We start from the raw sequence: 13,693 nt of genomic DNA on the forward strand, positions 1-13,693 counted from the left end.
CCCGAAATTGGCAGTCCCAGATACCCTTTCGTTAGAATCGGAATTCCCAATGGCCAGACGAACTACATCTAGAAGCGCTGCGGATTCGGATGGCACCTCCGCAGCCATCGCGGCACAGCAGCGCATCTTCCAGGTAACTTGTCAGCCCGCCCCCGATCCTGGCCCCTTTCACGCCGCTCACCCACCGCCCCAGCTTAAAAAGGAGCGAGACGAGAAGATCCAGGACGTCGTCGACAAGGTCACGGCCGACCTGGACGGAATCAAGCACCGAGCGGCGCGGGAACGGGAGGAGCACCAACGACGCAGGTAACTCGTTTGCGGGACGACGACCCCGAGTCGCGCCTTTGGCTGACGAGCAGCCAAAAGGAGACAGGAAACGGCCCGGATCCTGTCGGAGATTGCCCGGTCGGTGCAGCGGCGCAGCGCGATTGAGGAGGAGATGACGGCGGTGGTGGCGGGCGTGGGCGCGGCGGCCGCGGCGGTGGAGGACCGCGTGATGGAGGTCTACGAGGGCAAGGAGCGCGAGGTGCAGCAGTTGCTGCGGGACGGCCAAGATTGATCAAGCACGGCAGGCGTGCGCAAGGGTACAGAGCTTTTTTATGTTTCTTGGTGATGTGGTTCTATTGTACAGGTTTCCGTGCCTGGTTTTACTAGCACCGATGCTTCCGTAGTAAAGAAAGAGGAGATTGAGTCCTGTCCAGTCTATCCGTAATTGTATCAAATGTTGTACACAGCGCCGGTAGCAATTTCCGAGGGCTGACGAATGTTCTTTTGCTCTTCTTTCCGTCGTCGTCGATCGTCTTGTCCGCACAAGCGAGGGAGCCTCGTCCACGGCTTGATCGTCTCGCAATTCGGTCGCTTTTATTTTCTGTTGTCGCCTCTCCCGTCCATCGCGCGCTTATACCTTGTATCCGAAGCCGAGCATGCACGTCTTGTACTGCTGCACGAGCGACTGGCAGTCGGCCTGGGGGTCCTTGGCCGTGGAGAAGAGCATGCACTCGTCGCGCTTGGCCTTTTCGTCCTTGCACACGCAGCAGGGCTATACGTCGAGCGAGAATGCGTTAGCTGGCGCCACGTTCCAGACAAAAGGAAAAGGCACCGATGAGATGCGCGTACCTTGGGGCGCGAGGCGCTGTCGCTGGAGGTTGAAGCAGCCGGAGCGGCGGAAGCTGGGGAAGAGGTCAGCGCGATTGGCTCTGGTTGGAAGTGCGAATCGTTGCGACCTACGGATGGGACAGGTCTGGGCGTCCATTGTGTCTATTTGCGAAGTGGAATTGCAGATGTCGTGATGCAAAGTGAGGAACGACAAAGGACTGGCAGAGGGTCGATGGTGGTGACGACAGATTTGTCCGGGTTCGATTTCTAAGCTTTGCGCAGCCAATCAGCGCCATGTCCGATGTTGAACTAATAACAGCCAGCTTCCCTGTGGCTGGGCGCAGGTGGAAATCAACTTCAGGGCCTCAATCTGCGGTGCTTTCCTGTAAAGAAAAAATAAAAAATACTCAAAAAAAAAGAAACCTTCAATCTTTATTTTGCCAGTTTTCTTTTTCTTTTTTCTTCTTTTTTTTTATCAACTAATCCTCGGATGATGTCCTCATGGAAAGTAATAACCCCCCCCCTTGCTAATAGGGGCCTTCTTGGATCCAAACACCGCCGTCTCCAGACTCAACCGTCAACGCCAACCTTGATCACAGAATAATGCAGAGCACAAAAGGACCACCTTGTGCATTACAGGTCTGAATTAGTATATACGTAATCATTAAGCTAAAACGCAAGTCAACATCGTCTTCAGATATACCCCCCGAGCCTCAGCATCCGCTCCTGCGTGGCTTCGCTGCGCTTCCTCGTCTTGTTAAAGCGGCCGGCCATGCTGCCCATCAGCGTCTCGTTGCTAAACACCGACGACAGCGCGTCGATCAGTGACGAGCCGTCGTTGGTGCCCTGGCCCAAGTTGACCTGCGGCGCGATCAGCCCGCCGACCACGTCCGCCGCCACCGTCGCTATCGACGCGTGGATGACCAGGCTGCGGTGGTTCAGCACGCGCTCCACGTACTCTCCGCGCTCGCCGTTGATGCGGCACTCCCGCCCCGTCACCGTCACCTCGATCATGCCGTCCGCCAGCGGCGCCGCCTGGCTCGCGAGGATCGCGCCCAGGTTCGCCAGGATCGCCTTGATGTCGATGACGCCCGTCAGCGCCTGCGCGTTGTTCCCCGGCCGCAGCACCGTGTCGCGGATCGTGATGTGGCCAATGTTGACCGCGCCGGCCGCCGCGAACACGTCCAGCGTGTAGTCGCCAATCCCAAAGGCGATGGGCGACTTGTTGGGGATCATCAGCATGCCCCGGAGGTTGGTGCCATCGGCCTCGGGCGGCAGCACCAGCTGCGCGTGCGTCAGCCGGATGCCCTGGTGCAGGTTCAGGCCCTTGAAGGTGATGGTCTTGTCGAGGACGGGCCGCGAGGCGAGCGCGCCGAGCTTGACGGTCGTGTCGTCGGCGCGCACGTCCAGGTTGACCTCCTCCTGGTCGACGAAGCGGCCGAACCACTTGACGAACTCGTCGCCGTCGGTGACGGTCTGCATCTGGTCGAGCACGTGGATCTGCGTGTTGCCGTTGATGTTGACCTGCGGCATCTTCATGGACAGCCAGGGCGTGAAGGTGGGCGCGTCCCGGTTGTACAGCTGCAGCTTGAACGGCTGCAGCGAGGCGGGCAGCGGTGACCTGAAGGATGAGTTGAGGTTGATGAGCATCGAGGTGGGCGTCTGGAACAAAAAGTCGCCGCCGAGGACCGGCAGGGGCTGCTGGTTGACGATGAGCTGCACGATGGCAGGTAGGATGACTTTGAAGCTGCCAAGCTTGTCAGCAAAGGTTTGTTTCCTCGTCAAGTCTCCCCCTGGTTGGCTTACAAAATCGGTAACAAGACGGCGAGGAAGATGAGCAGGCCGAGCAGCCACCATTTCCAATTGTCCTTGAAGCTCTTGATTGAGTATGTTCTCGCATTCTTTACCGTTTGGGTTATGCTCTTTTGCGACGACTTGGTTGGCTGCTTGGTGATGTGGTCGTTGGAGGTGGCTTCCGAGCCGCGCCGGCTGTGGCTGGCGCCATCGCCGAGTCCCCCGGAAGCAACCGGCTCGGTCGGTGTTGTTGGTGTCGGTGCAGCCATTACGATGAAAATGCCATAAAAGCCAAGTATTTCACTGGCAGGTTCTTCAAAAATGCGTTGCTATTCTACATAGTATATAGCATACTGAGACAGGAAATGAGGCTATTTCCTCGGCCCGAGGGGCCCTGTCGCTGTTGTTATCGGGCAGGTAGAACACTCCGCGAATATGGGGGCACCCTGAGCTGAGTCCTTCTAGCGAGACCCGGCCTCGAATTCGTTATGTTCGCTTGTTATTGTCCGTTCTCCGCAAGATCCGCAGGGACGTGCTATCATGTTCATTAAAGTTTGTGGGTAAGGGCATCAGGCAACGCATCAAGGGCCTCGTGATAGCACGTGGAACAGCCAATGGTACTCTCACATCGCATCCATGGGGTTTCTCCGTCCATGGAGTTTCTCCGTCGATGGGGCTTCTCCGCCCTGACATGGAAAATCTTTATCCTAGAGATTTATGATTTGTCTCGCAACTAATAGTAGAAGGGCATGCAGCAGGTGCATACGACAGGCGACTCAGCTTGCTCGCGGCGTTACCTTGCAGGGTGTCTCCCGGCCCAAGTAGGCCAATCGCAAGATTTGAAGTCTCTCGAGATCACTCCTCATTTTTCTTGTCTCGGATTTCGGACTTTGGGTTAAAGTAGACTGCGAAAGCCCTCAAGCCCGCAGTCCCAATCGTGTCGACCAACAGCGTTAGTCCGATGCCGCCGCGGCGGACTATAGCGTAATCGCACCCGTGGTAAGGCTGCGCCAACGAGCGCCAGTACAGTAGATAAGCAATACATTAGCATAGCAGTTTCTCAGTATTCCAAGATGCGTGTAAATGGTTCAACGATTGAGAAAATGGGTCTACATGCGGCCAAGACTCAGACGTCTGGGCCACTGCAGACAAAGTTCGGCTAACACGCTGAGCCGGTGCTGCCAGCCGATATTTCCAGGCGCATGTACAACCAGTCAGCTCGTTGATACTATTTTTTACCCTCCGAGCACGCCTTTGAGTCCTCGTTTTCGCTAACAATGGGCCTACTTCAGAATCGTGCCTGACCTCAGCAGCTTTGCTTCTGATTTGGGAATGTGCCAAGGAGTAGGAGATTGCGAAGTAAGGACCAATCGACACAAAGCCCATTTGCGCTGGATAAGTTCTTTATTCAGCCTGGCAAACTCACCATTGACAAACAATCATATTTATAAAAACTCGGTCACACGAAGCTGCACAGGATAGCAATCATCAAAGACGGGTATGGGTCACGGGGTCTAGGCGGCTCTGCGCCCAGGCCCCGGGTAAGCTCGTAGCGGGAACGGAGGTCGGCGCAGCCCTGCGGCCGCCGTAGTACCCGTTCTGGTCTCCAGAGCCGAGAAGCGAAAAACTACAACGCAATAAGTGATGCGGAGAATTAAAAACGTGCGCCGGCAAATCCGCCAGTTCGCGTCCTGGAGGGGACACGGAGGAACTTGATGACTTTGATCACCGGTCGGCGCAAGTCCCGGATAGCCCTGATCATCCCCGCTGGCAAGGACCACGTCGTTTTCGGTACAAACAGTGCTTGCTGGGGCTTTCATGGAGACCTTGTTCTCGTCACCATCCGCTTGGCTGTGTGTTCTCATTTATCGTCGATGGTAACTATGTAGTTACGGAGTACATGATAAAATGGTAGAGATAGGGAGAAGTGGTCTGAACCCCATTGTCTGATGGGACTGGTTGAAGCATGCTTTTGGCCCCATGTCAGAATATAAAGTGTGGCGAATCTGCGCAAGCCACGAAAACATGAAGAGGTGCTGGATGGTCATTAAAACATCTGATGATGAGAGCAACGTAATTTCTGGTGCTGTGTGTTTTGGGATGAATAATTATTAGGAGTGTTTAATTACCAATGCTGAACCAGGGTTCTCCAACGGTCAGTAGTAGATCTACAAGCAGCAACGTCGAAGAATTTCAGCGCTTTTTTTTGTGTCCATGAAGCCCTTTTGTTTCCTTTTCTTAACCTGTGCTTTGAACCGTAAAAACGCAAGCCTACCGCAGGAATCACGCGGCAAAAAGCAGTGCAAGGTCGGTGCTAAAACGACTCAAGAACTCATCTTATCTTTTATGATTATCGTCGGAATAGAACGGTGCCGGAGCTTGCACTTGAGACGGCGCAAGTTCATGCCCAGCATGAAAAGCGACGAGTCGGGCTGGAGTGCTGGCACCGGACGAGTTTCGATATAACGGGGACTGGTTCTTGAGAATCTCCGGTGAGAATCTACGGAGCAATCAATTTGGAATGTAGTAGTGGGAACACGCCGGGTTTTTCATGAACTTCCCGGTCGTTGTGTTTCGAGCATGTCGTGACTCTTGCAAGGCCCATCGGCCGTTTCAAACACATCCATGTTCTCACGCAACAAGTTTGCGCTGAAACTGTGTTCGTTCGCATAGTCTTTACTTTTGATGCGTGTCATACCGAGACGAGCCATTCATCCATCATCAGTGTAGGAAATGCCGCAGCATGCAAGTGATGCAGGCACAGCTAGGCTTGGCAGCGACCACCGATCGCTATTCCCCAAATGATAGCAAATTTTCTTCAGAAATTAATAAGAGGCTTGGAGGATTCCCGGCTGAGCAAGCCCTGAAACGCCGCCGTGGAGATGGGATTGGCCAAGGCGGCGTGGGATTCCTTAGCCGCGTTGAGCCTCTATGGGCAGCAAAGGCGACGCCGATCTTCTCGTAAAGGTGGACGTTGTTGTAGCTTCTCACGGCCATCGACGAACCCGCGCGCGCCGCCGGTTCATCAATGCGAAAAATAAAAATAAAAACCCGGCCAAGACCGACGTCATGTACAAGATTGGGATCATCGCTGGGCATCTTTGATAGCTGGCCCTGGAGGAGAACTTTTGCATCCCCGGCGGCGTGGCGCAAGATTTGGCCCGCCTAGATTTACGTACAGTGTTCTTGTCATGAACTTGCTCACTAGCATGACTTGCGCAGATGCAGTGTTAGGTATAAACTGGAACTGGCGCGGTTGTATGGGTATATACGGGTATCAAGGGTGGGATGTACATCTTGAGGGTGTCGTCGGCTGTGAGCATTCCCTTCCACCTGCAGTTGGGGCCGGAATCATTCTAATACGGAACAGCAGCACCAACTTAAATTCCCCTACCGCGCGTTTCCACCACATCGGAACTGGCCGTCGAACAATGAACAAGGGTGGCGTCGGATTTAGAGTTTTCTTGTGACATCCAACAGCTCATGTATGTATGTACTCTTACGCATTGACTGACTGGCACTCAGTTACAGAAGAGGCATTATTTTTTCTCAATAGTGTCAAAGTTTCTGTACCGTCGTCCGATGAAAAGTTTCAACATCAGACGGACCCTAGGTTTTCCAACTGTGACGCTAGTCTCAGGACTGCCCATTACATGTGTCTTGGGCATCGGCCGGATGAAGTGAAAGTATCTACAGATGATTCGTATAACAGCATGGCTAGTCATGGTCTCTGTTTATCCGGATTCTTGCTCGCCACAATGCGACGGCTCGAAGCCAAAAAAAAAAAAAAAAAAAAACTTCGCAACTAGACACGACGATAAGAAATTTGTTAGTAAACTGCTGGTCACTTGGTCTTGCACTGACGGTGTCTGTAGCAAGTATGAGTATCCTTACTCTCTCTCGCCTTGCTCACTTGAAAGCAATATCAGGTGGCGCCAACGTGGCGTTCCCGGCTGGGGACTGGATTGGGGGACCGGGGGCGCAAGGAGATTCAGGTGAGTGAGACAAGGGAAGCAAGGATGGTTCTTAGTATCTACTAGGGACCAGAACTAGTAGCCCTGGTAAACAGCGAGGCTGCCAACTGCGTCATGCTAGCGAGTAGCCAGTACGCCGGGCCCGGGGCACCCTTGCATCAACAAGCCATGATGGTTGCTTTGCTGGCTGGCTGGCTGGCTGGCTGGCTGGCTGGCTGGCTGTGCTGGCTGAGCTGAGCTGCAGCCAAAGAGTCAGTTGAGTACATGAAGGATGTCAGACTTTCTTTCTCTCTTCTCCTCTGGCGCTGGCTGAAGGGCTGATTAGTAGAGCTGGCTAGAGTTTGCTAAGCTTTCTTCGGGCTAGACTATTAATAACTTCCCGGTTCGTATTCCCAGCCTTGGCTAGCTTGGATCGCGCTGGGAACCCTTCTTCGCTAATCCTTGTGGTCACAAAGAGTTGGAGGGCATCGGGTAAGCAGGGGTGGTGGTGGTGGTGGTGGTGGTGTGGGTGACATTGAGGCGGCATCATTTTGCCGTGCGAATGAAGCGGCTCGTTCAGAAGGCGGTTTGCTCTGCTCTCAGGCCTCTTTTCTGCTAATGAAATGCGGAGGAAGAGAGGTTCGCCAAGTCGCCAAGTCTGCTCTGTTCGGGATATGGCCTGACATGGCCTGACCTGACTGCCTCTTCCCTGCTGCGTCAGAGACATGCATTGGCCGGCATTGGGCCGGCCCTCTTGGTGAAGCAGTAGCAGAGACAAAGCATACATGGAGACAGGCAGAGACAGGTAGAGACAGGCAATCAGAGACAGGCAGAGATCAGCGCGACCGACTTTCCGCTCTTCCGTTGTTTTTGCTTGCTTGCTTTTCGTCGTCCTTGTACCCCTGGCGATGGCCAAGGTAGGCACTAACTAATAACTGATAACTAACTGGGGATGCTGCATGAGTAGTCAGTGTAGCAGTAGCCTAGCTGAGACCATGGTTGCATTGTTGCACTTCCTATTCGCCAAAAAGGAAAGATGAAAACAAAAAGAAAAATTACGCCCGTCTTTTGTGCTCCCGGCCGCGGTGCCACGACGCCCTCGCGGTAGGACCCTGTCTAATTATCCGCACTGCCTCTACGAATGCAGGTATGTATGTATGCATGTATGTTGTATGTATGTATGTATGTTGTATGTATGTTGTATGTATGTATGTACGTTGTATGTATGTATGTACGTTGTATACATGTACATACAATGTATGTATGGCCATCAGTGGACTGGCCCACCAAATCGCTCGTGTGCTGCACCCCATCCTGCCATCCTTCCCATCGCCGGGCTTGCTTCTTCCCTTATTAGTTGATGAATCGTCGTCGTTTGGACAAGGTAGGCATTGATTATCCTCGCCGGGCTAGCTGGAGCCAAGACCAGAATCTCGGTGTGGTAGGGTCGCCGGTGCCGCAGGTTCCGGAATGACCAACCCCGACTCACCAACTAACTACTGCCTACGGAGTACTCAGTCCGTAGTCCCTCACTATCCATGCAGCTTTGGCCCCTTTGTCCAGTTTTCATTTCAGCTTCTTCATTTAGCGCGCTACGTTAGACGTCAACCAGCTGTCAAGTCAGTCAAGAGGGGCGATGTATCGATCAGATGAAAGCTGTCTAGTCTGTTATCCGGCAGTCTGTGGGAAGTGAGACAACAAGTCACCATCACGCGATCCTTCTTCAGGCCCGTTCAACCCAATGGCCCAATTGTGATCCATCTTGTATCGAAAAAAAAAAAACTATAAAAGAAATGAAAATGGAAATAAAACAAAAAAAAAAAAAAAAGCCAGCCTCATGCAGCCCAGGTCCTGGGGGCGACACAAGACGCCGCTTCCCGGCTGCGCATGACTTTCAGCCCGCCCAATGCCGCACAAGCAACGGCCTTATTTGATTTCCTCTTTCACCGGAGAAGCAAACGTCCAATTAGTCCACTATTAAAAATAAAATGAAAAGAGGTGACGCTACATCATCCCCATGCTGTCATCATTGTATGCATGTACCTGCCCTGTGCTGCTAGACCCGGAGACCAAGTCCTTAGTCCACGACGGCACATGGCTGCTGGTTATTAAACAGAGTACCATCCCCCCGGATCCCGGCTTATAGTAGGAGGACCGTCAGTGCTACCAATCTTTTTTCTATTTTTTTTTGTTCTGCTTTATTCAGCCTCCAACCAGCGGAGTCGTCCATTCGTTTTCTTTTTGCTTCCAAGCATGAAGGCAGTCAACATGTTATACCCGTGGCTCCTCTCCGGGCTGAGCGCCGGCCTCGTCCCCGGAGCGGCCGCCAACCCGCTCCTCCTCCCCCGCGCGCTCCCGGCGATCAAGGAGCACTTTGGCGAGAACCCCAACGCCAACCAGCTCTTCGCCGCGCCGCCCACCAACGGCCGCGTCATCGACCGCGCCGGCTGGACCGTCACCTGCGACTCCGAGAACGCTGGCAACGAGTGCGCCAAGGCCATCGACGGCGACAACGGCACCTTCTGGCACACCCAGTGGACCGGCGCCAACCCGCCGCCGCCGCACACCATCACCCTCGACATGGGATCGACGCACAACGTCAACGGCATCTCCGTGCTGCCGCGCCAGGACGGCAACCAGCACGGCTGGATCGCCCGCCACGAGGTCGCCGTCAGCCCGGACGGGAACAACTGGGAGGTCATGGCGGTGGGCAACTGGCCGCTGGACGGGCTGACCAAGTACGCCAACTTTGAGACGCGCAAGGTGCGGTACGCGCGCGTCAAGGCGCTCACGGAGATTGGGGGCAACCCGTGGACGAGCGTCGCGGAGCTGGGTGTGTTTGATGCCGGCGCGGAGCCGACGGCGTACGTGGCGGGCAAGGGAAGATGGGGCCCGACGATCAACTTCCCCACGGTGCCCGTCGCCGGCATGGTCGACCCGCTGTCCGGCAAGGTGATCATCTGGTCCGCCTACGCGTACAACAACTACCTCGGGTCCAGCTTCGACCGCGTCTTCACCTCCTCCTGGGACCCGGCCACCAACGACGTCGAGCCCAAGATCGTCGACGACACCGACCACGACATGTTCTGCCCCGGCATCTCCATGGACGGCAAGGGCCGGGTGGTGGTCACCGGCGGCAACTCCAAGTACAAGACGACCCTCTACGACTTTCCCTCCCAGAAATGGATCGCCGGCCCGGACATGAAGGTGCCCCGCGGGTACCAGTCGTCGGCGACGTGCTCCGACGGCCGCGTGTTTACGATTGGCGGCTCCTGGAGCGGCGGCGAGGTGGAACCCAAGGACGGCGAGATTTACGACCCGCGGAGCAACGCGTGGACGGCGCTTCCCGGCGCCAAGGTGGCCAACCTGCTGACCCGGGACGCGCAGGGCGTGTACCGCTCGGACAACCACGCCTGGCTGTTCGGCTGGCGCAACGGCTCCGTCTTCCAGGCCGGCCCGAGCACGGCGATGAACTGGTACACCACCGGGTCCGGGGGGGGCGGGGTGCAGCCGGCGGGCAAGCGGACGTCGAACCGCGGGGACGACCCGGACTCCATGTGCGGCATCGCCGTCATGTACGACGCCACGCAGGGCGCCATCCTGACCGCCGGCGGCTCGCCCTCGTACCAGAACAGCCCCGCGCACGCCTCCGCGCACCTCATCACCCTCGGCAACGTCGGCGCCGAGCCGGCCGTCCGCTTCGCCAGCAACGGCATGTGGTCCCCGCGCGCCTTCGCGACCGCCACCGTGCTCCCCGACGGGCGCACCTTCATCACCGGCGGGCAGGCCTACGCGGTGCCGTTCGAGGACACCACCCCGCAGCTGACGCCGGAGATGTACGACCCGGCCCGGGACACCTTTTACCAGCAGGCGGCGAACTCGATCCCGCGCAACTACCACAGCGTCTCGCTGCTGCTCCCGGACGGGCGCGTGCTGAGCGCGGGCGGCGGGCTGTGCGGCGACTGCACGACGAACCACTTTGACGGGCAAGTCTTCACACCCGGTTATCTGCTGAACGATGACGGGTCGGAGGCGACGAGGCCGGTGATCAGCTCGGCGAGCGCCAACGGCGGGCGGCTGACGATTGTGACGGGCGGCGCGATCGCGTCGGCGGCGCTGATGCGCGTGGGCACGTCGACGCACACGGTGAACACGGATCAGAGGCGGGGGCCGCTGACGTTGAACAAGAGGTCCAACACGCTGTACTCGGCGAACCTGCCGACGGACCCGGGCGTGCTGCTGCCGGGGTACTGGATGCTGTTTGTGATGAACAGCAAGGGCGTGCCGAGCGTATCCAAGATTATCAACCTTTCGCTATGAGAAGCTTGTCTACTTCCAAAGGAGGACTTTTTTTTTCTTTTCTTTTTCTTTTAATTGGGTTGGCTAAAATACATGACGACGGGGGCGCACATGTCCCTGGCCTTCAGTTGACGTACATACTTGTTGTACATACTTGACGACGACACGCCTAGTTCATGGCCGGAGTAATTTCACATATACTATATAGAATCAATATTTGGTGGAAAACAGCTTCCAATTTTCTCAATTATAGTGTTACATCCCGCTAGGGATAAGGGATCATGGCTGAGCGGCTGGCTGGGGGGGTATTCTCAGCCGTAACGGCCACCATCTAACAAAGGTCTTATTCCAATTCCAATCTGCGACAGCCTCCATCTGAGCCGTCTAGGCCGGCTGGTCGTATCCAACCTGTGACGAAAGCCTCCGCCTGAACAAAACCTTAATGGCCACAATGACCATGTCTCTCCAGTGCATCCTCTTTCCTTCCTTTCTTGTCAGATCCGTCCCTTCCCAACCATGTCCGTGTCCGACAGGCTCCTCCTCACCACCCCGGCCGCCTTTCATCTGCATCTTACTAACTGCGTCCGACTCCCGAGTCCTCCCGTATTCCGCGATCCCTGAACCTCATTCAATAACCTCTCCAGCTCCTCCCGGCTCGCGAAGCCCACCCGCGACCAGTTCATCGAAAGTGGTGGTACAGTGCCGCCGGGTGCCCCTCCCTCCAGACGACCGTCCTTGGCACGTTCAACGTTGCGTCGAACGTGTACAGCCTCCCCGGAAACGGGACGTTCTGGGGAATCAAGGAGAACGCCTCGGTGCCCCCTAGCTCGTACCCAGTCCCGTGGCTGCCGTCCAGGCCAGTCCGGGGCGGCGGGCAGCAGTGCAGGAGCGAGGCGAGGAGCGCGATGATTCCCATGGCCAGGTTTCCCGCGCACTGCTCGTGGTCCGGCCGCTGGCTCGCGTACCCCAGCCCGACCAGGCCGCACGCCACGTCTCCCGCCGGCATCACCTCCGCGACCAGGTCCCGCGCGTCCACCCACGAGTCAAAGTGCCGGATGGCGCGCTCAAACTCCCCGTCCAGCAAGCTCGGCCCCGCCCCGGTGTCGAACTCGACCAGCGCAAAGGTCAGCGGCTCGCCCGGCGCGCGGGCCAGCCTGCGCCGCGCCTCGCAGAAGATCTCCAGCATCTTCGTCTCCATCGCCTCGCGCTCCACGACGCTGACGACGCCCCGGTCGGGGTGGAACGGCTCCGTGCTGCTCAGCGGCTGCGAGTCACTGGCGCGGATGCAGTGCGAGAAGATGGGGAAGTGCCGGGCGGCCGCGGCGAGGCTCCGGGGCGTGCTGCTGGCGAGATGATGGTGGTGCTGATCGGAGAGCGGGCCGAGGAAGGTGAGACCAATCTCGGAGACGGCCGTCCTGTAAGGCTCGTCGCCGCCGTCTTGCGCGACGAATCTCGTGTCCATGTTGACGGCGACGAAGATGTTGGCCGGGGCGGCGTCTCTGGTGGCCTGGAGATTGGGAAGCTGGTTTCCCAGCAGCCACGCCGAGTGGCTAAGCGGGGACTGGTGATGGGACATCTTTGCTGTGTCTTTTGGGGGATAGCAAATGTGATTCGAGGACGTGATTGTGTAGATGTTGTAGAGTATTCTGTGAGGTGCAGAGTACTCTGTGAGGCTATCAATATGCGATGAGTGTGAGGGTACGAAGAGTTGGGCGAGCGCCGAGGTATCGAGTGTGTGGTGAGTAGCTGACAAGACGGGAACAAGGAAGAGAGAAAGTTGGGAATCAAGACCATTTTATCTACCCCAAAGACTACCATGTACTTGTAAATAGCATTCGCATCTCGTCTAATTCCAAAGTATAAACGCCGCCAACCATGGAGTCGTTGTCTCCCGCCTCTGCACTATTCTCTTTAGAGGTCTTTTTTTAACTCTGGATTCTCCTGAAACTGCCTTACAAGTGCGGTTACTTTCATGTTTTCTTATTTCGATTACTATGTGTATCTTTATTTAGTGCTCTTGCCGCCGTGGCCTTGGGTCTGGCAGATGCGGGTAGGGTGCCACCCAGTCGGTAACCAACGAACCCATCAACGCTTGTGTGAGCTTCGGCTCGAATTACTGCCACGGAAAGAAAAGCAAAATCCGAACTCTAAAACTTCTCTGGAAGCAGCTCCTGAAAGGGAGGAACGAGGGGTGCAGTGGAAGCAAAGCACCGAGTCGAGCGGCCAGTGGAAGGCCTGGGTCGACGTGATATCAAGGACGAGAAGAATGCACGAGTAAAAGTTTCAACATCCGTAAATTTAATAAAAAAGGGTTTCAAGGCAAACAGAAACGCTACATAATTATCCCTTGACAAGGGCAACTGGCACATCGCCAACCAGGTTAACAATCCTGGACAACATACATCCCACAAATGCTGGCATATCTAGCAAAGGGTATCCAAACAATGAACTATCCAAACAATAAAAGCTCCTCCCATCTGACCGGAACAACTGGTTCCCCATGAAACTTGCCCATCTTCTCATCTTAGCCAACAGGCTGGCATATCCTACAA

General features: G+C 55.9%; 5 protein-coding genes across 5 annotated transcripts; 2 read left to right on the top strand and 3 right to left on the bottom strand.

Moving 5' to 3' along the window:
• Positions 1 to 49: 49 nt before the first annotated feature.
• On the top strand, positions 50 to 559 carry ISF_00111 (hypothetical protein; the record flags this gene model as incomplete). The annotated part of the gene is made up of 2 exons (XM_018843718.1): positions 50 to 306; positions 367 to 559. 2 exons carry the CDS (start codon positions 50 to 52, stop codon positions 557 to 559), a joined length of 450 nt encoding a protein of 149 aa, XP_018708168.1.
• Positions 560 to 898: 339 nt separating this feature from the next.
• On the bottom strand, positions 899 to 1,252 carry ISF_00112 (cytochrome c oxidase copper chaperone protein; the record flags this gene model as incomplete). The annotated part of the gene is made up of 3 exons (XM_018843719.1): positions 899 to 1,039; positions 1,117 to 1,169; positions 1,228 to 1,252. 3 exons carry the CDS (start codon positions 1,250 to 1,252, stop codon positions 899 to 901), a joined length of 219 nt encoding a protein of 72 aa, XP_018708169.1.
• A 536-nt stretch (positions 1,253 to 1,788) lies between these two features.
• On the bottom strand, positions 1,789 to 3,158 carry ISF_00113 (hypothetical protein; the record flags this gene model as incomplete). Its single annotated transcript, XM_018843720.1, has 2 exons — positions 1,789 to 2,842; positions 2,902 to 3,158. 2 exons carry the CDS (start codon positions 3,156 to 3,158, stop codon positions 1,789 to 1,791), a joined length of 1,311 nt encoding a protein of 436 aa, XP_018708170.1.
• A 5,952-nt stretch (positions 3,159 to 9,110) lies between these two features.
• On the top strand, positions 9,111 to 11,162 carry ISF_00114 (galactose oxidase precursor; the record flags this gene model as incomplete). The annotated part of the gene is made up of 1 exon (XM_018843721.1): positions 9,111 to 11,162. One exon carries the CDS (start codon positions 9,111 to 9,113, stop codon positions 11,160 to 11,162), a length of 2,052 nt encoding a protein of 683 aa, XP_018708171.1.
• A 658-nt stretch (positions 11,163 to 11,820) lies between these two features.
• On the bottom strand, positions 11,821 to 12,717 carry ISF_00115 (hypothetical protein; the record flags this gene model as incomplete). The annotated part of the gene is made up of 1 exon (XM_018843722.1): positions 11,821 to 12,717. The coding sequence occupies one exon, from the start codon at positions 12,715 to 12,717 to the stop codon at positions 11,821 to 11,823; it is 897 nt and encodes a 298-aa protein (XP_018708172.1).
• Between the last annotated feature and the right edge of the window lie 976 nt (positions 12,718 to 13,693).

This window comes from Cordyceps fumosorosea, assembly GCF_001636725.1.
Source record: "Cordyceps fumosorosea ARSEF 2679 chromosome Unknown scaffold_1, whole genome shotgun sequence".
In the NCBI taxonomy this organism is placed as follows: Eukaryota; Fungi; Ascomycota; class Sordariomycetes; order Hypocreales; family Cordycipitaceae; genus Cordyceps; species Cordyceps fumosorosea.